The sequence below is a fragment of the Pseudopodoces humilis genome, chromosome 1, assembly GCF_049639895.1.
Source record: "Pseudopodoces humilis isolate 2021_Gansu_Grassland_sample_001 chromosome 1, ASM4963989v1, whole genome shotgun sequence".
In the NCBI taxonomy this organism is placed as follows: domain Eukaryota; kingdom Metazoa; phylum Chordata; class Aves; order Passeriformes; family Paridae; genus Pseudopodoces; species Pseudopodoces humilis.
This window is the reverse complement of record NC_142200.1, coordinates 45,021,657-45,047,497: the sequence shown is the minus strand read 5'-3', so window position 1 is coordinate 45,047,497 and position 25,841 is coordinate 45,021,657. Positions and strand designations below refer to the sequence as shown.

General features: G+C 43.1%; 1 protein-coding gene across 2 annotated transcripts in view; it reads left to right on the top strand.

Annotated features, from left to right (window-relative positions):
* TAF4B (TATA-box binding protein associated factor 4b) overlaps positions 1–14,944 on the top strand; it is a 70,494-nt gene extending 55,550 nt beyond the window's left edge. The window contains exons 14-16 of one of the 2 annotated variants that reach the window (XR_015772762.1): positions 2,303–2,422; positions 13,134–13,396; positions 14,320–14,944. Coding sequence is in view for 1 of the 2 variants with exons in the window: in XM_088056855.1 (XP_087912981.1) it covers positions 2,303–2,422; positions 13,134–13,298 (285 nt within the window). In the remaining variant the exon portion in view is untranslated. Of the gene's footprint in view, positions 1–2,302; positions 2,423–13,133 lie in introns of both variants that reach the window. The other variant, XM_088056855.1, reaches the window with a different exon arrangement.
* Positions 14,945–25,841: the final 10,897 nt, after the last annotated feature.

Genomic DNA, 25,841 nt, shown 5'->3' with positions numbered 1-25,841 from the left:
GCTTTTGATTTGTTTTGCTTTGTCTTAAGTTTAATGGTTTTAAAAGTCATTTTACTTTGAGTGTAATGGTTCCTAAATTAAAGCAAACCGTCTTTCTCCTTCTGGTTTTCTTTTTCACTGGAGCCTTTAGGAGTTTAATTTTACCCCAGAGGGCTGGTGTCTGCATGGCATGTTGCAATGCCCCCTCTCATGGCAAAAAGACTCTGGTGTACATGTGATCATGTTGATCACTGAACTACACTGCTGGCAGGAGGGAATGCTTTACTTCTGCAGGAATGTTCCATAGCTGCCTGTAGGGAGGGGTGGCTCCACGTGTTGGAGGCCTGGGCAGCTGAGGCTGGAAGTCAGCACCTGCCTCTGCCAAAAAATCTCAGCATTTTATTGCTGAGATTTAACGCTTATTCTAAGCTTTTTATTGCTCCTGCTTAAGTAGTTTCTAAGCCTCAATCTTTCACAGTTTGCAAAGTTTCAAATTTTTTTTTTATTAATGTTCACTTTCTCCCATCTGATTGGCTGGAGTGTGTTACTAAATATAAAGGTATAAGATTCAATCTATATATGAGATTAAAGGAATGTTTATCTTAAGCATTTTATGCTAGTAGGCTGGCTGGACTTAACCTCAGACAATTGCAAAATAGTAGTAGTTTGAAAGTTCGTAGTCTGTAAAATATTACTGAAAGCAATCCTGTATATTTGGATAAAAACCAAGCTGACTGAATTGAGTGAATTTTGATGGATAAGGTTTTAGTTGTGTACACTGCCCACAAAAGCAAGAATAATGTGTGTGATAAGTGAATGATGGTATCTAGCATTGAAGAAGTACTACTGTGTGAAGAAGTACTACTACAGTACAAGCCTACATAGGGTGATGAAAGATGACTTGCAAATAGTGCTGTTTTCAAAACTGAAACATACAAAGCCCCCAGAAACTCTCTTCACAACATACTTGTTAGAATCTTACTTTCCCTGATTTCTGCTGGAAAACCTTGATCAGTTTGAGTCTTCTAGGGAACATCGTTCTTTTAGGAATCTTGCCCTGAAATACTGTTTTTATTTAAATAGCCTAGCTGCTGCAGTACTTCATGTGAAGCTGCCACCATCACTAAAGCCCACTTATATGAAGTAAAATAAGGCTTGTAACTACACCCACTCAGAAACCACCCAGCCAAAAGCTCTCTTCCTCAAAACGCTCGCCATGAACCCCAAAGTATTTCTTTGTTGTGGATTCATCTTTATTTAAGTGGTAGCAAGTAGGGGACCTATACCATGTAGGTGCTGCAAGCTCAGTTGTTATCAGCTGTTGTTCTCTCCAAATGGGATCTCTGAGACCTGAAAAGCAAGCAAACTCAGTGTTGCAAGCTTGATAAGCAAGATACCTGTGTTGACTGGGTGAGGAAATCCAGGTAATTCATTGTGTTTATGAAGGGGGAGGAGATATGGATGCTTTCCTACCCATGGTATGGTTGTACTTGAATTTTTTTTAAGACATGCACATCCATGCAGAGAATCCCCATCTGAACAATGTTCTAAGTCCTGGGAATGGGGAGGACACAGGCTACAGAGCTATACAAGTTGCAGGTCAGATCATCCCAGGGTTGACATCAAACCAGAGGATTATGTTTGGAAAGCCTTCCTTCTCCACCCATGCTCCAAGTTGGACAGCTGGTGGATCTGGAAGCAGTGTGGTTGTATTAGCAAGATGGCTGATCTAAGACTGTCAGTCTGCCAGCAGACGTGGCTGGATTGAGCTCCAGAGTAGCTGGCATTGATAATTATTGAATAGAATGTATCTTGAAATACAAGAGGTTTTTTTTGTTAAATTTTATTTTATTTTATTCCTTTTTACTGTGAGTTTCTGTCCCATCCCAAGTTTACTTAACCCAGGTGAAGGTTGTTTCTAATGATTTCTAAGTGTTCAACAGTTTTGAGGTGAGTGAAAATAAACATGGTGGTGTATCTCTAACTTGCTTCAGATGTTCCTGAGCATTCAAATACATACTGGTAAAAGAAAAACTAGCAGTCAACTGGCAGCATCCTGTTAAATTGGATAGTACAATGTTTCACAATGGCAGTATTAAGTGCTGGATTCAGGTGATAGTGGAATATTCAGAATAGCTGTACGTAGGGCTCCAAGCATGCCTGAGTGCTGGAATTTGTCAAAAGTGACCAGAAAGAGGGGAAGATGCTGTGAAACACATTTTTCTGTAGGAGCTACAGAGCTGTCTGAAACTACTATAAAAAAAAAAAACTACTTTACATAATGTGTATCATAATTAATGTCGATGTTTTCTTTTTAAATTAGATGCAACAGTTGGAATTAGCACAGATGCAACAAAGAGAAGCCAACCTCACAGCTTTGGCAGCCATTGGACCAAGGAAGAAAAGGCCATTGGATTCATCAAATGTTGGATCTGGGCTCGAGGTACAGACGTGGTTTGCAATGACTTGCATGGTGTTACATCTTCATACTGAATTACATTTATCTTTCCCTGTTGGAAGAAGTGAGAGTTCTCTCACACAAAATGGTTTGTTGCATTCTGTAAGAAACCTAGTTTGTGTGTTAGGTGCTTGAAAGGATTGCTTTTGGTAAATTAGATGGGAGTGTGTAATTGTGTGTTAAAGGAATGACGGTGCGTAAGAGCACTGTGTGTAAAGGGTTGAATAAAGTGATGACTCAGAGAAATTCACTTCTATAGTGGAGGGGTAGCCAAGCTGTGGTGGCCTTCCACAGCAGGTAATTGTCATGGCTCTTCAGTTGACCTCACAGTACCTAGCTTGGATGGCTTTTGAAATGGCTCTTGATTTGACATTTGACTGTGGACTTTTATCTATGCGCAGTGCATAGAGACTCTTCTCAAGTATTCTGTGAGTTTACCTTGGCTAGGTTCTCCCCAAAAAGCAATAAATAAATCAGTAAAGCTAGACCATTCACTTCCTGCAGTGAGCCAGATCTTCAGTCTTCTATGGCTCATGTTGAATATTGAAAGTGCTTTTAACAAATCTTTTCTGAGCAAATCTCTTAATGTGCTGAGGAGTAACTGTTCCCAGTACCTGGGAAGCTTTTGTGGCTGTGGAAGTCTTTTCTGAGGAGACTGACAGCCTACTTCTGTTAAAGGTCATCATCTTTGCTGGAGATTGGAGAAATCAGTGTTACTGCCAGTTCTGCTGCTTTGTCATAAAGCCCTGATATTGCTCAAGTGAAAGGCTGGCTGGCCTGACATAATCACAATGAGCAGGAGCCTGGACAGTAACTCTTCTGTGGAGGCAGTGGTAGTAAAGTTGTCCTTTCTGATGAACCTTAAGTCTTTTTCATTCTTGTTGTCTGGGAAGCTTACATAGATGGTAGGATTGAAAATACTTTGTCATTTTTGCATAGCGGAGTCTGGGAGGACCTTGTCCTCAGTTATTTGCAGTGTAACTGAGACAGTGGTGGCATCTGTCCTGTAGTTTTTTCTTCATCTAGACTGTGACAAGAGGCCTCGCTAAGCCGGTGAGATAGATTTGTTTCAGTGAATTTTTAACTTATTTTTTCCCTGACATGGATGCAGAATTAAGTCTTTGAATACTCCCTGTTAACCACAAGTGAAGGGAAGCAATCTATCTCTAAACAAGCTGCAGAAAGCAGCGTTCACAGCTTTTGAGCAGCTTTTCTTCTCTTCTTTGAAGTTTTTTAATGCACTTTCACATGAAGCTAAATGTATGGCTATTTCTTTTTATAATACCACTGGAAAAACTTGAAAAAATCAGTCTAGCACAGGAACAGTTTTCCCCGTTCTTTTTTCATCTTCCCCCAAGCTCCTATTGGGTGACTATTCCTGTTCTTCATAGTGGTTTTCTGTAATTATTGCCGGATTTGTTTCTGAATACTTAACAAGTCTGCCTGTTAAGTACTTTTCAGTTATTTCTCATCATCTGTGGTATGTCTGCTTTATTAAAAGCTTCATGAGATTATGGCAAAGCGAGACAGATAACAGTGTTGCTGTTGAAAGCTGGTGAGCCATTATTTACTTTGCCACTTTAAAAGAATGTGGACATGACACGCCTAAAACTGACCATAAACCTTGATAACATTCCATTGTCACAAATTTACCTGCTGTATTTTAAGCAGCTTCTCATATAGGTTGTCACACTAGACTGATTTACAGGGGCAGTAGGTGAAACGAATTCTGACAGTGAAACTATTTTTGTTTCTTGCATGCAAGCTCGCATTCCAGTGCCTAGTTCTTAGGCTTCGTGCTACCGGAAAGCGTATCTCTGCAGACCTCTTTTTTCTATTTTGTGGAATTATGCAGGATAGCAATCCTTGAGAAGGATGTTTAGATATAGATGTTTTTAAGTGTCGCAATATATCTGAGCAGGATTTATAAAAGGCTTAAGACTTCTTGCGCAGAATTAAGAACGGTTTTGACAAACACTCTCTAGTTCAAGAAGCAGAACATTTGTAATACATTCATGATAACATGGCAAAACATCCTGAGCAGTAAACAACATTCCATTCTTCAGAGATGAAAGGAGGTCTTTGAAACTGAAAGCAAGTACAATATAGCCTTAGGCTGATACACATTTGGGCATCTTTAAAATCATCTTTTTGGGCAACCTGTCTGAGAATAATTTAAACAGTCAGGATGTACTTTCTCATTTCAAATTGCAAATACAGACAAAATACAGACAGCTTTACTCTCAGATAATCTTAAATTTCACAACTTCTAGACTGTGCAATGGCAAGCAAATCTGTGCATAATACTCCTGTGACCTTTTTTTTTTTTGTTATTGTTTTTAAAGCCTAATATCTTGGTAGACAGGTATGATGGAAGAAGTTATTCCTAAATCCGAATGATATTTAACATTATTGAGTGAAATCACTGATGCTAACTGGATTAGGATTTTTAACTATGATTTTAACGTTCTTTGGATAATGTTCTTTGTACAACGTTTGTGTCTCCCATGGCCATGTCAGTTCTGTACAGTTTTTTATGGTTGCCTACTGCAATAATTAAAGGAAAGGAATTGTTTCAAGCAATTACTGATGCAAACCGAAGCCCTGAGGTATTTGGGCAGACAGGGAAGAAATAATCAGTTACAGCATGTATTAAAAAAGTGAAACTCTGTAAGCAAATTTGTCATATATTTGCCTTTCTTTATTCAGTACCAAGATGTAACGGATACTGGGAAAGTTCAGTTCAGCAGACTGGGTTGGTTGAATCTGCTGCCTACTGTTGCAGTAAATGTGAAAGGCTCAAACCAGCATTTTAGGGAGCATGGTATGCTAACTTATCCACAAATGAATATCTGTGTTTGGTTTGACTGGGATGATTTTTCAGCCTGAGGTTTTCTATTTCTTCACACTACAGCACCAGGCTTTGCTCCTCTTCTAGAAAGTCTTTTTCCCAAGATAGTTGAGCACATGATTCCTGCAAATTTATCTTATTTTGATGTCTGAAACTGTGCTTTACTTGGTCTTTCCAGGAGACCTATTATGGGTCATTTGAATATGGTAACTAGAAGATGTGGTGACACAATCATGTGCTTTCCAGCTAGAAGCCTGCCTGCCAGCAGCCTCATCACCTCATAGTGTAACAAATACAGAAAGAGGCTTTTGTCCAGAGGAGTGCCTGTCAACTAATTTGGACCTAGAAACAATATAAAAAGAATAATCTATATATTGCCATGATTGCTTCTGTATATCTAAAATTGAAATAGCAGTAGGGACAAATCCATGATGGTCATCGAATGAAAAAAATAAGGCTAATGCTTTAGGCCTAATTATAAAAAAACAAAAGAAAGAAAAGGCATCAGTATAATGGGAATTCTTTTTCCTTTCTTGTTGGAAACACTAGTTTGGGTAGTTTTGCATGTTCTCTTCACTGCAGCTTAAAATTTGAATAGTATTGTTCAGAAAGAGTAATTTGAGAAAGCCCTGGTAAAAAAATCCTTCTATTGTGAAAATGTGTTAATTGGTGCTACTTGTAATCCAGAGGTGGCAATATCTTCATCTCTCTCATTCTTATCCCTCTGGATGCTTTTGGATACAATGAAGAGAAGAGGCCTTTGGATTTGATTTATATGTGTCATGGGGTTTGTGCATTTGTTACCCACCTCTCCTCCTCCCCTAGTTTGAGGGCATGTGGTAAACAGTAATGAATTAAAGGGTAGGAAGAATTGAAAACTAACTCATCTTGGGAAGGGAGGACACTTCTAAAACAAATAAGAAAAAAGTAAACTTGAAACCACAGATTTATTTTCTCAATTCTTTGTTCTGTTTCATAGCTTTTACTGATTGGTAACACACTCCATAATGTTTTCAATGCTGATAAATAGTCAAGAATTTTTTTATATTTTTTTAGTAAGTTTTACTGGTTTTCTGTTAACAAAGCCATTTTGGGAACAGCTTTGTCTTATTCCCACTGTAACTGGAACCTTAGAAATTTGAAGACTACAGTTCTAAGACCTTAATCTTTCTTTCCTTCTATTCAAACGTGTCTTGGGTAGAAGGTCATCTTTGGCCTTGAACCAAGAGCTGTGTATTTGTGCAGAATCATGCAATAGGGAGGAAAAAAGTCTACAGATGTTTGTGAAAGTAGCCTGAAGAAGACTGGCTGTTACACTTATGGTTGGCATCTGAATACTGTGGTCAGGCCTGTCTTCTACTTTGTATAGGAAAACTTAGTTGGATACTTGTACTTCTGTGTAATTTTTTGGGGTGGACTACTTGCTTTGCATTGCTTTTCTGGCTCCATGATAATACATTAAGTACTTAGAAGTGATGCAGTCTCTCCTGCCCCTAAGTGCTATTGGTGCTGAGTTCTTCACTTGCTTTCTTCCAGGTTAGTTCCACTGACTGACTCTGGGGTCTACATCTCGTGACTTTTCTTTCTTTTTGCCAGATCCAATAGCAAAGGAAATTCCTCCTTCCAGATACTGCTTGTGTCTGTTCTGTCCTCTGCCAAGACTGGCTGCTCTGTTAGTAAGTGTGGTTCTTGCCTTTGTCACAGGTAGTCTGGCTTTGCTGTGGAAACTTAAGCTACTGCAAGTAGTTGCTGCAGAAGTAAATCATGCAGCTAATATGCTGTGGTCAGTGCAGAGCCATTCAAGTACTTCCTTTCTGTCAAACTCCTAGCCCTGGCCAACATACTTAAAATAATGTGATACTTCCAGGGTTGTGCACATCTAATAACAGCAGTCCACACTTACATTCTGTCTGCAAAGAAGTTTGGCAAGCAAAAATGGGAGAAATGCCTTATTTACCACAGTGGTCATTGTTCCATTTTTAATATTGATTGTGGGTGGAGGAAATGAGCTTGTCATCTTCTCTTGTGTCTGCCACATCTGATCATTGTTAGCAGAACTTAAACTTACTCTTCTTGTTTTACAACTTTGGGATGCTGCAGTGCATGTTGATTAAACATATTCTGTACATGGTGCTTCTTTGAGCTTTGGAACTGTTCTTTAGGTTGACTGAGGAAGAGCTGAGCCTTTGAGCAACAAGTCCTTTCTGCAGAATGGAAGTAAACCCAACTGTTCCAAGTGACTGGGGAAAAGACATATGTTTTTTCCAGTGTATGACAATCCAGTGTTTTCTTACTATTTTTTTCTTTTTTTTTTTTCTTTGTTTTCTCATTTCCAGAAGGGGTTTATGCTCTTGTAAGTGGCAACTGTAGAAGCTACTGCCACTTTTTGGCCATAAGCTCTTCTGATGAGGGAACATACTAGCACAATTCATCAACTTCAATATTGGTGTTAAGGACATGACTGTGTCTAAGTGTGAATTTAAAGGCATGAATTGACTCTGTAGCAAATGATAGCTCCCTGTGCAATCAGGTCACTGCCTGGTCTTTGGCATGGGTACATGATAATCTGCTAGAGTATTTTCTTAGGAGCTGCATAAAATTAATTTAAAAGCAATCACTTCAAATTGGGCTACTTATATATAAGTAGGTGTTCATAACTAGGCTACAAAATCTGTTTCTACACTTCAATGTTTTCCCTCACTTTCTCTGTGTCTGTTTCTGTCTTTGTCACCCCTTCCCCCAGCCCATAGGTATTACGTGATACTGGAGGGTGAGATTTTTTTCTACTTTGCATATGCTTAATGTATGCAGACTCTTGATTTCAGTTTCTGGTTCTTATTTAAGCTCTGGGACAGCTGAAGTGTCACAACATGGTCATACTTTTGGAGAACAAGGGAGCTAAAACTTACTGCAATTAAAAAAATGTCTTCAGCATCTTAGTTATCTGTTTCAAGACCTAACAAAGCACAGCTCTGTCAGCTAAAGAGTTTCAGTTTCTGTGCTGGATTTCCTGGCTCCTGTCAGTCTAGGCCACACACTTGATCTGAATTTTTTCTCCATGTAAATAGGCAAAAATATTCTCAACTGCCATTCACACGCTTCAGAAATACAGTTCATTGGCCCATATTGTGCTTTCTCTGTGCTAGAGATGAACTTAATTCTTCTTATACGTGAAAGATATCTGCAATTTAAATGACTAATTGCATTGTAGCTTTAGGCTGAACATATTGGTAACGCACAAATGTTGATGACATGTGAAGGGTCAAGAGATTTATAATTTAGTTGACAATACATTGCTTAAAATGATGTGGCAAAGAGCCAGAAAATTTCAGCTTAATAATTGTCTATTAACTAACATGACATATTTGTATAGGATTCATTACCTCCAGGTACAGATTAAGCATCTGATGTACCCATACGAAGTGACATGCGTACATGAATCTTGGGCATAATAGTGAATAAACTGACATTGCATTCACAGTAATTTGTTTCAATATGTAAAACATGTTGTTGCCTACATTTGAAAGGACTTGTAGGAATGTTGCAATGAAATCTGAAGAAAAATGTGTAATTGAATGGAGTTTTCTATTATATAGATCTGACAGCTATGTGAGGCTTTTTTGTAGGCTGCAGATAACATCATAAATACACGTTTGTTTTCAGCTGCACAAGAAGCAATCTGAATATAGAGATCTGAGTCTTTCAGCCATTGGCTTGAGCTAATGGTCTATAAGGTTAAAAAGAAATAAGATCCTCAGACCCCAAGCTAACACAACCAACTTTATTTTTTAAAAAAGAGTCATATAAATATTGAGTAATGTAATATTTTAGTGTTTTGAATGTGGGAGTATTTCTGTCAGACCAAGGTTTGTTAGAATAGGCAGCATCAGTAGGCTGGCTTGCCACCAAACTGCTATCAACTTCTTTCACTTTGTTTTCTCTGGCCTAGATTAGGCACTTGTGTGTATGAGCAAAAATGTCACAAGTTTGACAGGGTCTCTTCCTTTCCTCCTGGCTGCTGGAGGAGACTCAGGTAAGTGCTTGAACACAGTGTGTTAATGGTTTTTTTAACCCTTGTTTCCTCTTATGAGACAAGAATATGTTCTGTGTTTTACAGCTGAGAAACCAAGTACAGCATACACTAGGTATCACTGACCTCAGTGTGACCACACGTGACGGAGATGGGGGTTGAACCTGGATACTTTTGCTTCAATTCACTAGGGAAGGGAGCGTGTACTCCACCAGGAACAGCTCACTGAACCTGACTGGAACTTGGTGGGGAGGAAGATGTCTGCAGACCTCTCTGAGCTTTGTGTGTAGAATGGCTCTGAGCAGTTTTGAAATCCATGTCTATATCCATGGTCCAAACTTGCAGATGCCAAGCTCCAGATACCTTGCAGACTAGAAGTAAGGTGGTAGTGGTGAGCAGCTCTGTATTAACTTCTCTCTTGCTTTTTCAGAGAATTGGTATTTAATTCTCCATCCAGCCACTGGAGAGAGCTCTAGAGATCTTTGAACAGGTTTCCAGAGCAACCTCTGAACGAAACTGGCTGTTCAGTAGCTTGGGACTACAGCAGGAGCACCACAATGTGTTCTGCTGCCAAGATCAGTGAGTGTAATTGATCTCTGTCAGGTGTGTATAAAAGGCACTAAGGGTGACAATGTGCTGCTGTGGAAAAGGTGCTGATTTGGCTCAATGATGAGGCTAGTTCAAAAGCAGGACTCCTGCTGTTGTGATCTTGTGGGGCTGATTTTAAGCCACTTGTGGTCTCAGTCCTGGTAAGGGTGGTTTACAGTGGTGCAGTCACACTGCTGTAGTGTGGCTTACAAACAGGGTCTGTCAGCTGTGATACCCAGGCTCACTGGTAGAATATACACTGGTAGTTGGCCCTCCTGGGCTGCATGTCTCTGTCATTTCCCTTTTGGAGGAAAGGCAGGGTGGTGAGGGTTTACTGAAAGGCAGGAACTTCAAGGTAACAAACAAAAAAGAGTGAGAAAAAAGAAGTTACTAGTTAGTTAGAACTAGTAACTAGAAGTTACTAGTTACTAGAAGTTGCTAGTTAGAGCACTAATAATTAGATGTTGCAGAAGCAGGGGAAATGCAGACTGGCTGCAGTAGCCTTTGCTAGATAGAAAATGCTTCCTGTAGAATCAATTTGCTTATCTTTGTACTTGTCTGTGACCTAGTTGAAATGCAGCATTTTTCCCCTAGAAAGAGACAAAGCTGTCTTGGGGTATGCTGAAGACTAGCAGTGAAGAATCCCCCAAAACAGCAAGACACAAGTGATTGCTGCCCGAATAGGAGGAGCATGATAGAGCTGTCTGGGAGCAAGGAGTGGGCTGGAGTTTTTCAGGTCTCAAAAACTTTGTGCTTTTGAGGAAGGGGTATGTGAGATCTAATGGAGAGGATTATTGACTTTTGCCTAGAGCTAGACAACACTGACCTCCTGCCCAATAGGAATTTGCTCAAGTGGAGCAGCAGAGGACCCTCCCTTAAAGTGTCCCTTGTGTCAGCTTTAGAGCTCAGAGCTGAGCATTCCTTAAGTAGTCTTGGACATTAACAGTGGTATCTGTGATGGTTCTTTGGGATGTGCAGATCTTGGACCACTGCTTGGTCCAAGTTCCAAAACAAAACCAGGAAAAACCAGTGTTTTGATACAACTGTAGAAGACAGTAGCTAACAGGAGATAGTGCTCAGCACTGTAGAACTTAACTTAAAAGTGGGCTCCCCAGCATGGTCCCAATCTGGACTGGAATGACCTAGGCTGTCTGTTGGCTTCTTTAATTTTAAACCATTGTGTAATTTGAGAGAAGGACACTTTCTTTTAACTTGTGGTGGGAGCTATTGGTTGTCAAAGAGCTCCCTGGCCCCTGAAATAACTCGGTAGCTTTGATAAGCCAGAGTGATACTATGGGAAACTTAGAACTGTGAATGGCTGTCTTAGTAAACAGGGGCCCAGGATAAGCTTTGACTTTGGATGCGGTATTACAGCATAATATCACTTTGTGTCTTTGCACTGGGCGTGATGGGTAAGAATTTAAGAATAAACAAATCCATAACTCTTTCTCAAATTCAGGCAGCTCAGTGCTTCTGCCCTGTTGTAGCATCTTGCAGCTACAACAGCTTCCAAAGTGGGCTGGGGGATTTGTGCCGTCTGTTTCCTTTTTGTAAGAGTGAACAGGATTGAGGTGGCTTTGTTTGGTGTCTTTTTAAAGGTAAGACTTCTAGTCTAATGACTTATTTAGAGAGAAAATACTTTCACCTCAATAAAGTTCTTTGAATTTTAAAGGACATTGCTGTTGGGTTACTGAAAACCCTTGGGGTTTGTTTCATTTATAACATTGCCTGGGGCCTTCTGCTGCATCCTGTTGGACTGACCTCCTTTTCAACCCGTGCTGGCAGCTGCATTGCAGAGCTATCTTTTCCCTGGATCCTTCAGGGTTGTCATATGACAAACTTGAACTGTGACCCTTTTGTGTCTTACCAGGACAGCAGTGCCCTCTGTGCAATGTGGCCAGCAGTCTTCCCCATGCACGCATTTGTTCCAAGCCATTTAACAAACTGAAAGTTTCAAATGATGGCATTTCATAGTGTTTAATAGTATTGACTGTAAAGCAAATGAAATGGTGCTGAATACCCTGTGTGCTGCTTGTAAAAAATACAGCTTCCATTTCTGCAGTGTGCCCTGGGTTTTCTGTGGCTAGCATGTGCTCTCTGGTAAATCTCTTTATATTTTTACTAAATTCCATGCTTCCACCCTAACAACAGTAGCATTTGCTACTATATGTAGTCTAGCACTGGTCGTAATTTCTAATAAATGAGGGGTTTAAATAGATTTCTCTAAGCAAAGTGGGCAAAATCATTTTGCAGAAGTCTTGCAGAGAGTGTTAGGGTAAGAATTTATATAGTTAACACTGCATCCAAGCAACACCATCTCCAAGTGGTGTTGATGCTGGCAGGCATTGCCCTGCTGAAGTTACAGAGACTGAGCACTCGTATTTGTACAAATTACATTCATTACCAAGAACCCTCCAGTAGTGATAAGAGACTGGCTGTGCAGCACAGATTGGCTCCAAGATAAGTAGCCAGTCTATTGTGCAGCTCATGGTAATCTTCCTCTTCCCCACCCCTAATAATAAATCTTAGGGCATTTTGGAAAGCGTGGGGGTTGCTCATTCTAGTAGCTTGAATGTAAAACTGCTAAATGTCATCATCTCCTACCAATTGTATTTTCATAACCAAGCAAGGCAGCTGACTGAGATGGATAGCCTCAGATATAGTATTCTGAATATCTGGATGCTTTCACTGAGTATTTGTTGCCCTCTTAAAGAGCAGAGCACAGATGATGGGTGGGATGAGAGTTTCTCCTGGCCATGTTCCAAAGCTAGGGTGCACTCACAGTGACAGTTTTCCTCATGAAGAGATGGAAACCTCTGGAGCAAGCAGTAGTAAGAGTTGTGCACAACCTGGGGCTCTGCATAGGTACTGTGTTAGTACCTTCTTCATAGTTGGCTGATCCTTTCTCAGAGCAAGTCTGTTCAGCAGACTTCAGTGAAATGGCAGTTATTTATCTTACCATATTAGTATAATTTTAAGGGAAGAAAACTTTGTGGTTGCTTTGACTGAAATAAACCATCAGCTGGCAAGCGCTTGCTTTGTCTTTTTCAGTATCTAATGTGCAAGGATCTTTGGATTGTTGTTTTTCAGCATGGAGAGCACAGAACATCAATGGCCTAGTTTTATACAAGTGGGCAGTATAATCCAACCAGTTTAGTTAAGACTTCTGTTTACATGAAATTCTAATGTTTCTGATGGTTTTTTTTCTTCCTCTCTCCCCCATTTAGGGTTTGAACAGCAATGGAATTGCTGGATCATCAGGTTTTAGCCTTACGAAGCAGATGCTGTCTCCAAGAGTAACCCGTGTCTGTCTCAGGGACTTGATATTCTGCATGGAACAAGAGAGGGAGATGAAGCATTCTCTTCACTTGTACCGTGCTCTTTTGAAGTGATGTGAATCTTGCATTTCACCGTGCTGTCTACTGCCAAAGAAAACACTGAAGCATTGTTGCACTGTCTTGAAATTCCAGTTTCTGGAAAATGATCCGTTGTAAGGATAACTCTTGTTTACAGATAAACACTTTTATTAAATACCTAACTTAGCACCTGTAAGATTTTTAATAACACTTGGCTTAAATCAGTCTGTAAACCAGTGAAAACACTGAGCTGCACACGTAAGCACCTATCTGCTTGCATTTAACTGTCTTACAAGCTCTGAGGGCTTGGTAAGTGTCCCTGGTTTATGTATGTCACTTGCTTCAGTACTCCAGAGTCTGCAACATCTGTTCTATGTGTAGTGCCACCTTCCAACCCAATCTTATTTTGGGAAACAAATATCACTGTAATGGCACAGCATAGCATGGCAACTGTATTTAATGAACCAGCAGTCAGTAAACATGCTAATGTATTGCCTGTCTGACTCAACATCATCTTAAATTTTCTGGGTTTAGAATTACTACTTGATGCTTATTTGTGGAGATCAAAGTAGCAAGCAAAAGGAATGAGGGGTCCTTTCTACCCTACACTTTGCCTCAATTTCCCTCAGCCTTTCCTCTGAGAAAGTGACTGAGGGAAGGAGGACAAATCAGTCATTCTTGTGATTGAAGTACATCACACAGTGTAGTTAGGGCATACTTGGATGGTCATGGAAAATTTGGAGTTACTAAAAATACAAGGAGTAAAAGATCCTAAAAAGGGAGAGCGAACAGAAGAAACAGTTTATCTTTCTGTGGATACAAAAAATAGCATTGAACTTGCCTAGATGTGGAAAGATATTAACAAAACCTGTTCTGACTACAAAAAAGGGAAAAGTTGAGATGCATTGGAACTCTGGAGCTGAACACACTCTTGGAGATGAGCAGTTTTTGCAAAGCACAGGATTCACTGCTTTAGAATATTGTTTTAATACTTTAATGTAGTGTAACAGGGAAGTCTCAAAAAGAAAGTACTTAGACTTGCTTTGTTTCCATTCAGTGAGGAGGAGGACTCTGGATTATACAGACTGTTAGAACAGATTCAAAGATTGTCTACTTGCTGGTAAAGACTGCCTTGTGGTAGAAGGAAAGCCCTCTGAGTCACCCTTCTCCTCAGCCTCCAAACATGATGCCTTCCATGACACAGTGCTGTATAGCATGGCTGTTTCTCAGGACTGGTGGGAAAGGCACTGACTGCATTCACGGAATCACAAAATATCCTGAGTTGGAAGGGGCCCCCAAGGATCATCAAGCCCAACTCTTAAGTGAATGGCCTGCACAGGGATTGAACACAGAACATTACCATACTCTAACCAACTATTGAATGGCTTCCTGCTGAATTTTTTTTCTTCAGAAGAACAAGCTTCCTATGGTTACTTGGCATGCTGCTTCAAAACTTGAAGCAACTATTCACACAGCTATTCTGCACTATCAGAACCATTGCAGATGGTTCCCAAATTCATAAAGTTGTGAATCAGTTATGTTGGTTTTTGTTGGAACAGTAGTAAACAAATCTAGTAAATGAATGCTGTAAATTGTTTATATATGTATATATAGCATATATATATATATATAAAAGAAAAGCAGTACTTTAACTAAACTATAGTTTGCAAGATATTGATGGCATCAGGCAAAATTGTTTTGTATAATTAAATGCTTAGCTTTACTTTTTATGTAAAGTGCAGCATTTTCCATATTTGTGTACTGTTATCTTATTGATCAGATGTTAAAAGTTATTTTAAATACTGCATTAAAGCAATTATTTTATTAAAAATAATAAATTGGTAACTGTTTCCTGATGTGAGAAGTTCAGCATCTGAAGCTGTCAGCACCATGACTAACGGTGCGACTCGATGAGCGAGTCCCAGCTGTCTGCCCGTCACAGGACAGGAGCTGGCACGGTTTCCTCATGTGACAAATTAACTATGAACATCTCTGTTTGAAGGGGTTTTAAACAGAAGTAGGTGACAAAGAAAAGGACTGCTGGAAAGGGGAGGGGTGGGCAGGGAGAAAAAGCAGCATCTCATGTCTGATTTCCTCCTCTCAGCACAGAGACTGGATTGTGGGGTTTTTGGTAACAGCTGGGCAGAGGTGAGAGCTTTGCACATGTTCTGGGAAGTGAAAGCATGAACTGTGTCAGACTTCAGCAATGTGCTGTGGAAGCACTGTCCTAAATTATTTTTAAAGCAACTCACAATTACTTAAGTGCAGGCTGGAGAACCATGAAGAGCATCTGCATATTGGCCTGCCTCTTTCTCTTGAAACCAGTGCAATTCTGAAGTGAAATATGTTGGAGAAAATAATTGATAAATAGATATATCTAAAGGATTATGGATGATTCAGGTGTTTTTATGGCCTGCCTGTGATGTAGATCACATGCTTTTATTGCTGCCAGAGCAAGTTCTCTCTCGCCAGTAGATTCTCCTTGTGTGCTTCCTCTTCCCCCATGTGCTATGTCCACACCCACCCCACTCCCAAAAGACCTCTCAAATTCAAAAGCTTTACACTGTAAAGAGCAGCAGATGTTTCAAAAAGGTTTTTCAGGAAGTCTTTAGGCCTAGTTTCAGACAGGGATAGCTTTGTGCTTGGTGCAAAAACAGAAAAATATTTGTCTCCTTGCCAAGGGTTCATAATGCCTCCCATTTGAGCTCAGCTTTGCTTCTGAGAAAAGTGTCCTCTAAAGTGGCATTTAGGAGATACCTGTGTTTTGCTTAGCCACATCAGGAATTAAAGGAGATTCACCAGGGGTTCACTTCCATGCTTTTCCCCACTTTTCCTGCCAATTATGGGAATACTGAAATCCCAGTCATAAGGTGATGAGGACAAAACCTGCTATCATGCTCCCCTGCCTTTTAGTTCTCAGTGTGCTCATGTTCAAGCTTGGGAACCTAGGGGAACTGTCTGAGCCACCAGTGCTGGGAGGGCTCTAGAGCTTGCTCCGGGCATTTCCTGCTTTCTAGCTGGCCTGCTAGCCTAGTGGCTGTTTCTGATGCACTGAGCTGGCTGGGCAACTATCCCTGCCACTGAAGGGCTCAGCTTTCAGAGAAAAGGGTATACAGTTTTGGGGGGGGGGAAGTTGTTGTTGCTTGCTCTTTACTACTATCTCAGCAGCATTCTGTGCCAAATTTTGTGTGTTACTTGGTGACAAAAGGGGGCCTGTACTGTTTCTCCTCCAACTGATGCTTTTTCCTTTTATTGCCATTTTCAAGTCTTAGCACTGAATCCAGCCCTTTGCACTGTCTTTGACTCCAGCTTTTCCCTTCTCCCCCTGGGAAAGCCTAGCTGGAGTGCACTAACACACCCTGCAGCTTTGTTCGAGGTTTAATGAGGAGGGTAGCAGGGGATCGTGAGACACTTCTGGATGATTCCTCAAAGCCATTGCACTCACTTGGACACTTCGACACGAGTAGCTTAAGGCTACTGTTTGCATCAAGTTGTTCTAGGCCCCCTCTCTTTGTAGGCACCTGTGTCCTGCCATGTGAGTGCACTGTGCTGAGCAAAAGTGCTGTCAGCTGTTCTCCAGGTTCATCTCTTTGCTCTGTTCTTTGCTTTCCTCTTCATTTATAATCACTGGGGTGAAGAGAGAAAGACTAAAGCAAGTGAGGATGTCCTGAAGGGGCAGACAGTCCAAGTGATTGGACTTGGTGAAACAGGCTTGTTCCCAGCAGCTTTTCAAATGAGGGCTGCTGGGTTTCTGAGGCCAAGTGCTGCACACTCTTCCCTGTGCATGTAGCACACGATGTCTGCGCATGCTCTGGAAGCTGGATGCAGCCGTTGTTATCCCAGGTCCTACGGCTGTAGCTCTGGAAATAACTACAGTCTGTAGTGAAGGCTTTACTCCTCTGAGGGGTGCGAAGCTGAGAACCAAGACTGAAGAGCACAGCACACCAGACCTGTCTGTTTTGCCACTTTGGATTCTGGGGTGTCAGTGGCTTGCCCCTCCCTCTTCGGGAGGCTGCTTGTCTGCAGGTCACAATGCCAGTATTTCACTTGGTGCAGGTAATCTATAACCTAGACAAGCACCCTGTTTGGCTTTGTAACACTGAAGGAATAAGCAATAAAATTTGTCTTTTCCTTTCAGATATATCAATCCTTGTGCCTACAGCCTCTTCTTTCCTCTTCTATTGCAGGCATGAGCTGGTCACTCATTGCCTGCTCTCTGTAGCTATTCTGGCATGTTAGCTGGTAACTTTGCTACCCAGTCTCTCCTCATGAGCCCCTGCTTCACAGTTCCCCTCTGACAAGCCTAGTTTTGAAAGAGTTTTTGCTGTGCAGAAGGGAGGAAAAGGAGGGTTTTCATCCTGGACTTTAATGGTTATTCTAGAATGGAAGGAGGTGGTGGCACAGGTCAGCCCACAGCTCTGAGGCTGCTACTTTCTGCTCCAGGGAAGATCCTTGCAGGAAGTTGGTGTTTCATGGTGCCCAAAACCTCCACCATTAAGTCCTACTTCAGTCAAAGGTTTGTTTTCTACCTATGCTTATAGCAGTAGGTACCTCCTGTGTTCCAAGGGATGTTTCCCTGGCAGAGCCGTCCAAAGTTCCTGCTGGGACACCCTCTCAGAGATGGTCATTCTCTTCCCCAACCCCACCTCAGTCCCACAGCTCTTTCATGTGTCTCATTGTCCACCTGTGTCTATCTCAGAACTAGCAAAGGGTACAGAGCCTGTTCTATGTGATTCACATGGACACTGAGGGGTGTCAGGACTCACACTGAGGCCCCAGAGGGTGACCACTATGTGTTCCACCAGAGTTCTGCCCATCTGCAGTGTCACTGAAAGACTACTTCCCCTGGGGCTATGCCCTGGTGGGAGGGAGCAAAGGTGAGAGTCTTCTGCATAGGTACTGCTAAGAGATAAAGTCCATCTTGGCAGCTTGGCATGCCACACTCCTGCTCCACAGGCTTTGTTTGATAACTACTCTACAGTTATCAGTAAGCAGTTACTGTCTCTACCAGATCACAGGGAATAGTATTTTTAAATCTATCTGAAATGAAAAATTATCTGACAGATCATCTGTATCTGTTTTTGAGAGCTAATTCATAATTACGTGTAGTTCCCCAAGCTTCTTGAGATATTTGCTCTTCCACTTTGAAGTGTTTAGCGTGACAGGGTTTATTATTTACAGTTATTTTAAGGTGTTTCTTATTTCTGTTCTTAGAAGATGGAAGGGAGGATGGAAGTATTTTTTTTCAAGTAATTATGTGTGAATATACGTGTACTCTGTGTGTATAAGGATGGCTGAGTAACTTCTAAAAAGAAATACTCTATTTTATGTAAAGACCGAGTTATAACAGCTCCCAGGTGTGAAACTCCAGCAACAAGGAGAGAGGGAGGAAGGAGATAAATTATCTTCTTTCTTTAAGAGGTTTCAAGTTTTAATGTGTTAAAATCCTTTGATACCTTTGTGCAAAATTGGGCAGAGAATAAAGACTCCCTTGAAGAGCTGATCAGTGGGAAGTCTCAAGAAGGAAGGGTAGGAAAAGGAGAATACATACAGATTATCAAAAACAGAGCACACTTCTCTCTTCAGGAGCTTCAGTGATACATTTACGTGCATTCTGGCAGGGGCTTTCTTTTAGAGAAGAGACAGAAAAGGAGCTTTCTAGAAATAGGTGAGAATGTGTAGGCAGGCTGTGTATTCAATGAAGCAGACTTACTGAGGAATAAATCCCTATATTGTTTCTTCCTGCTCAATGCAATTTTTATTTTTAACTTCATGTCTCTTAACATTTGGAAACCCCCTCTGTTATCACCTTATCTCTCTTTGAAGGAGTAGAATCACCAGCACAGAACTGAGCTGTTGTGGGCTGTGGGCCACATGCTGTCCATGGGAGTCAGTGGCCCGACACTGAAGGAAGAGGCTGGAGTAAGCAGAAGATCTGTAGCGACATCAGACATGTAAGGAGATGTGTAAATACAGCATGTACTACTCAGCATGTCATAGCTGAAGCAGTTTTCCTCTGCTCATGTGACTAAACCATGGTTGGAGCCTTACAGCCTGCTTGAGCATCTGCCTTGTGTCAAGCTGAGGTGGTAATCAGGCTTGTGCTACCTCTTGTCAGGGCCAGGTCTGTAATTTTCTTCACCCTGCCTTCCACCAGCCCATTCCTTAGCCCTTTGCAGACTGGCTGGTGGGTGGTGCAAACTCAAAGAAGACTCATCTCGCACAGCTCTCAGTCTTTGCTTCTAATTTGAAAGCTTTACCCTTCTTTATTACAGGGGAAAAAAATTGAAAGTGACCCAAACGTCAGGCACAGAGGGCAAATATTAAAAGTAAGCCTGTTTTTGCCTTTGAAATTCCACGCTTCTTAGAAGTTGTTGGTGATTGATGCCCCAGAGCTGGGGAGGATGGCTCCAGAAAAAGATCCCCTCAAGTGTGCAATCAGCCCTTCACAGCAGTCTGCTGGGGATGCTGAAACAGAAATCAGCATTTCGAATTGTTTTTTTTTCCCATGCGGTGAAGAAGAACCTGTGGGAAGGTCCTGCCTATGTCCTTACACAAAACCAGGATATCCAGTAATTAGTGAGAGATACCTCCAGGGCAAGCTCAGATTTTGCAACACTTCCCAAGGCAGGGAAAATGCCCTGGGCTAGGGCAGTCTTGGGAAGAGAATGAGTCAGGAGCCTAATTTTTTTTTTTTTTTTTTTTTTCTTTTTTTCTTTCTCTCTCTCTCTTTTCTCTGTAGCCCTGATCAAGTGAAAACTTTGTAGGGATGAAAACTTTGCAGAGACCTGACTCTTCCAGACCTCCCTGTACCTGGGTGAGGCTGCTCCACCTCCTGAGCTAGACGTCTGCCTTTTCAGACTTTTTCTTCTCAACAGGCTCAACTTTCTGCAGTCCTGAGCCACGTCTGGGAGCGGGGAAGCCGAGCTGACCCCAGGTGCAGCATCCTCCAAGGATGAAAGCCTGGGAGGAGCCACCCAGCCCTCGAAGGGGTAGGCTGCTGCCTCTTTTGGTGATGCTTTCCCCTCCCTCAGAAACACACGGGTGATTTAAAGAAGGGATCAAGAAGAGATTTAAAATTCCTGTTTAGCTGTCAGCCGCCTTGGGCGGCACCTGACACAAGGGAGAAGCCGGATCAGCACAGGCTTGGGGCAGGGCGGGTGGCACAGGGGCAATGGATGGTGGGAGCTGGTGTTGACCCGCCGGCAGCTCCTGCTCAGGGACCCAGCCCCGGGAAGGGCGGAGAGGCTGCGCTGGCGAAGGCAGCCTTGAGAAAGCTCCGGCTTGGCTTTGGGCCCAGAGGAGCCAGCACCGCCCTGCTGCCCCAGGGCCGCCGGGCCTGCCCGGCCCAGCCCAGCCCCTGGGGAAGGCCCAGCCCCTGGGGAAGGCGGGCCGGGGGCCTGCGGCTCTCGGCCAAGGGGCGGGTGGGAGCCCTGGCGTAGGGGGGCTTTGAGCCCTCACTGAGCCATGATTCCCTCGGTGTTCCTTGATGCGACATGGCACCAGCCTCCTCAGGCATGTCTCTCATTGAGGAGGTCTCCTTGAGAAGCTAGTGGCTTCTGCACGGACTGCGGGCAGTAAGCCATATCTAAGGGCCTCAAGTTCCTCACATCGGGGTGCAGCACAAATACTCCCTGGCTCTTGGAACAAACATCCCCAGGCACGTCTGACCAAGATGCTGTGGGCCCGCTTCTCTTTGCCACTCTTATCCCCTCCACCTTTTTCTGTGTTGGAACTCCTTCCCACCAGTTGTTCTCCCCCACAGCTGCCTTAGTTTTGTATCTTTCTCCCCTGCTCATGCCTTGCACAAACCTGCTGTGGCACTGTCTGCCATTCCTTACTGTTCTCCCTGGCCACTGCCCTTTTTAAGCCCTGGGAAAGATGTTTTGAAAGTATAAGGTGTGCCCCCACTAATAAACAATGCTGGGATAGTGGTGTCAGCAGATGAGGCTGAGGTATTCAACAATTTTTTCGCTTCTGTCTTCAATGGCAACCTCCCTTCCACATCTCTCAAGTGGATGGACAGCAGGGTGGGGATTTGGAGAGCAAAGTGGTTTCCACTGTGTAAGCATGACTACCTGAGGAACCTGGATGTACCTAAGTCTTTGGGATTTTGATGAAGTGCCTCCTGGAGTCCTGAGAGAATTGGCTGATGTAGTTGTCAAACCATTCTCCATGATATTTGAAAAGTCATGGCACTCAACTGAAGACCCAGGTGACTAGAAAAAGTGACTTGAAAAGTGGCTGATGTAGTTGTCAAACCATTCTCCATGATATTTGAAAAGTCATGGCACTCAACTGAAGACCCAGGTGACTTGAAACAATGTACCCATCTTTAGACATAGTAGAATGGAGGACCCTGGGAACTACGAACCTGTTAGCCTCAGCTTCATGCCGGGGAAGATCATGGATGAGATCCTCCCAGACGCTGTGCTAAGGCACATGAAGAGCAGGGACACGATTCAGGACAACCAGCACAGCTTCTCCAAGGGCAATCCTGCCTAACCAACCCAGTGGCCTTCTATGATGGAGTGACTACATCAGTGGACAAAGGAAAGGCTACAGATGTCATCTAATATCTGTAAAGCCTTTGACACAATATCCTACATCTTTCTCTCTAAATTAGAAAACAGTCCATCCAATTTGATGGATGAACCATTGGATGGATAAGAAATTGGTTGGATGATCATATTTGGAGGATAGTGGTCAATGGCTCAGAGCCCTGAAGGACATCAGTGACAAGTGATATCCCTCAGGGGTCAGTATTGGCACTGGTGTTATTTAATATCCTCCTTAATGACATAGACAGAAGGAATGAACACCTTCAGCAAGTTTGCAGATGACACTCCTGAAGGACCTGGACAAGCTCAAGAAGCAGGCCCATGGAAACCTCATGAGGTTGAACAAGACCAAGTGCAAGTGCTGCACCTGGGTCAGGGCAACCCCAGACATGAGTACAGATGGGGGAAGAAGTCACTAAGAGCAGTACTGCTGAGAAGGACTTGGGGGTGCAGTAGATGAGAGGCTGGACATGAGCAGGCAACATGTACTTGCAGCCTGGAAAACCAACTGTGTCCTGAGCTGCATCAAAAGCAGTGTGGTCAAAAGATCAAGGAAAGTGATTCAGCCCCTCTGCTCCACTATGTTGATTCTGTGAATTCTGAACTGGGAGAGAACTATCTGCTTCATGCAGGCACCCTGCAGCCTGACTTGAACTTCTGTGCTTAGGCGAAACCCAAGTGAAATGTTATGGACTGGCAACACCCAGACCAGGTGCTTCCACCTTTATAGCTGTTGGGCATTTCTGCTCTGCCTGAAAGCCTACCTTCCTCTTCAGCTTCCATGGCTGCTCTGATTCTCCTCCCCATCCCTCGAATAATTTGTTTCCTTTGGATGACTACCATCGCTTCTCAGCCTTCTTCAGGTTTGCTGCTTTGATTGCCTTCCACAGGAGACATCTCCTGTATAAACAACTCCTTAGCTGCCCCTTGTCTGAGCTGAGACCTCACAAAGCTTTATCATAAATCTGTTGTCCAAGCAGGAATTGTGAGCACTTGGGGGTCTCTGTGGTAATGTTGAGACATTAAATCAATTTGAACAGGGCTACAGTAGGGCTCAGTTACTTTCTCTCCTGTTATCTTTGTTAATGAGTAGGCAGTGTCAGTCCTGCAGTATTTGCAATCTTGAGATCTTCCAAACCTTGAATGTAACTTCTCGAGAGCCTTGAGGAGTGCTGGCTGCAAAAGTCTCTGCTGTCATTTCTGCCTTTCCAAAGTGTCAGAGAAGCAGGTTCTCTTTTCCCCAGGGAAGAACAGCTGGGGTGGAGCAGTTTTCCTTCCCTAGATTCCTTGTGCACCTCCTGCAGAAAGAAGACACACTGTCCCAGGCAGCTGCTGTGCTTTTAGGCTATTATGCTGTTTCAGATGTCTTGTTCAAGTTGGGCTTTGCTGTGATGCCAATAAAAACTTGCTGGTGTTAGGCTTCTGCAGCTTCACAGAGAATGCCATGAGAAGGAAGCACTCACTTCTCAGCAGCTGAAACCCTGCATTGGGGATTTCCCTCCATCTATCTTTTGGTAGTTCCCTTTCCCAATGTGCCATCCTCTGTGGATGTCCATGGCCCATTGCTTGAGGCAATGTAGACCAAGGACAACACTGTACTATACCTTCCTAAGATTTACCACAACAAAGCCTTTTCCTGAAATCAGCCGTGAATCCTAAACCGACTGAAAGGTCACATCTTGTAACACCTCTGAGCATGTGGGGCTGCTTTGGGGGTGGCACTTCACAAACCTTCTCCCTCATCCTTTTGCTTCCTGATTCTGCTCTGTCTTCAAATGGGCAGAGAGCTGACAGAGAAAATGGAAAACAGTCCCCACTCCCATGGCTTCATGGTTTTGCCTTCCGTTGTGCCATCAGCAGCCTGTCTGAGGGAACAAATGGTTCTCAGCACAGGGTTTAGAAAATTAATACTGTTTCTTTGAGCTACAGTATTACTTATGCCTTTGGTTTCTATCTACAGTGATAAAGATACAGTCCTTTCTATGACTGCACAAAAGAAATATATGGAAGGAAAAAATGGAATTTTTGCTGGTCTAAATTAATGTGTTCCCAAAAGTCTCACATTAAATCTCCCAGAACAAAACCATCCTATTTTTATGACCCCAGAAAAGGCCCTTAGATGCTCTCCTAGGGGTTTATGTGCCTGCATGTACCCAGACCTCCCTCCCCAGAGCAGCTGGAGGGGGACAGGAGCTCACCTTTCCGAAACATGTGGGGACAGATTGGTCGCATCCACCATGATAGTAAAGGGCTTGTCTGCCACTTGGCTGCAGTGGGGGGACAGCATTTGCCTGCTGCTCCTTGGGGAAAAAAACCCTTTCCCAATCTATCCTGCCCCAAGGCAAAGCAAAAGCCGTGAGGAGTCGCTCCAACATGCTGTGGTTGGTTTAGACTATAAAATTGTGGGGGATTTTTTTTGGGTGTTATTTAGTGAGCAACTCACTGTGAATTTAATAGATGAGTTTTTCTATCAGTAACAACCCCGCTAACCCCCAAGCAGTTTATTTCATGTGTACAAGAGTAAAAGAAGGGAAAAATAAGAACACCTCTGGGGAAAATAAGGGGTTGGGAAATGACTGTAAGTTTAAGCACAGGATTGCCAAACCCACACGTTCAAAAAGCATGAATCAGATCTCCAGGAATCACAAGACTGGTGGTCTGAATTCCAAGTATGAAATCTGGGCAGTTCCTGAAGGGTATTTCCCTCCATGTTTTCAATGCTCCAGGGGAAGCTGTATGCCCTCCCTTGCGGAGAGAGTGTTGGTGGGCTGGAGTTGAGGCTTTCACATGCTTATAAATACATCCTCCCTATGCTGGAGTTGTCATGCCCTCCAAACCACCAAGCCTGCCTCGTTTGCAGGGCTCTCCCCCACTGTGGGACATTGCTGCTGTTCCCTCATATCCCTGATGAGCTGCCTGGAAGGACACCCAAGCCCCAGTGCCCACTTTGCCGTAGTGGGGAACAACAGCTGCTTGCACCAGTGTTATTCTTCTCCCTGTGGATAGGTGGTGAGGAAGAGGCGTCTTTATTAAGTCCTCAAACTTTAATAAGAGAGAGAAGCAGCTTTGAATAGTCCAAAGATGTACCTAGCCAGGGCCATAAAACCAGCTCAGCACTGCCTGAGGTAGGGAGAGTTGCCCATAACACCTGTTCTGGAGGGACATAAATTGTTTTTCCATACTATGCTTTAAGACAAAGCTGAAACTTTTTTATCTGGGGATACAGACTCCCCAAAGTTACCCAAAACCCCCAAAAACCTGAGATGAGTGCTGTGGCAAACTTCCTCAGTACTAGACCAAGTGGCCCAATTCACTGGTGCCTGAACCTCCAGGCAAGGAGCAGCCTTCACCCACACCTCCAAATATGGATGTGCTGGCAGGAGAGGGAAGCTTCCTCTGTCTCCTTTCTCACTTGAGGGCCTCTAGATCTATAACTGATTTAAACTGCAGTTGCCCAACTCGGCCTTGCAGAGTCAGCTTTGTTGCAAGTCTTTTCTTGTTCCCCTCTGGAGTCCCTCAGTTACTGTATGTGCCACAATGTTGGTCCTTGCAAGCTCTTTGGTCGTGCTACAACTGCTCAGCTACAGCTGTCCCCACTGAAGGAGCAGCATGGGAGAGGACTCCCTAGGTGACTGGCTACACAGCACCATGAGATGGTCTTCCCAAGCCCAGCATGGTAGTGTTGCTTCCCAGTGCTGGACCAACATCTCTTCTGTTTCAGCAAAAGCCACTCTCATCCTTGTGTGTTGGCTCCTTGTTGCTCTTACATCTCAACTCATACCAGTCAGGACTCATTGGTGTGAAATGTGGGGAAACCCCAGGCTGCATGGCTCTTCCTGAGCTCCTGATGGCTAGGCAAATTACCTGTCACAGGGAGAGGATTCAGGAGTTAGAGGGAATTGCATGCAAATGGGAAGAGCAACCAAAGAGCCCCAGTTCTCCCAGATCTGCTGAAGACTGCAGTTGGAAGTGCACCTGCTTCAGTGAGGGGTGAAGCTGCTGCTGTGCAATAGGTAAA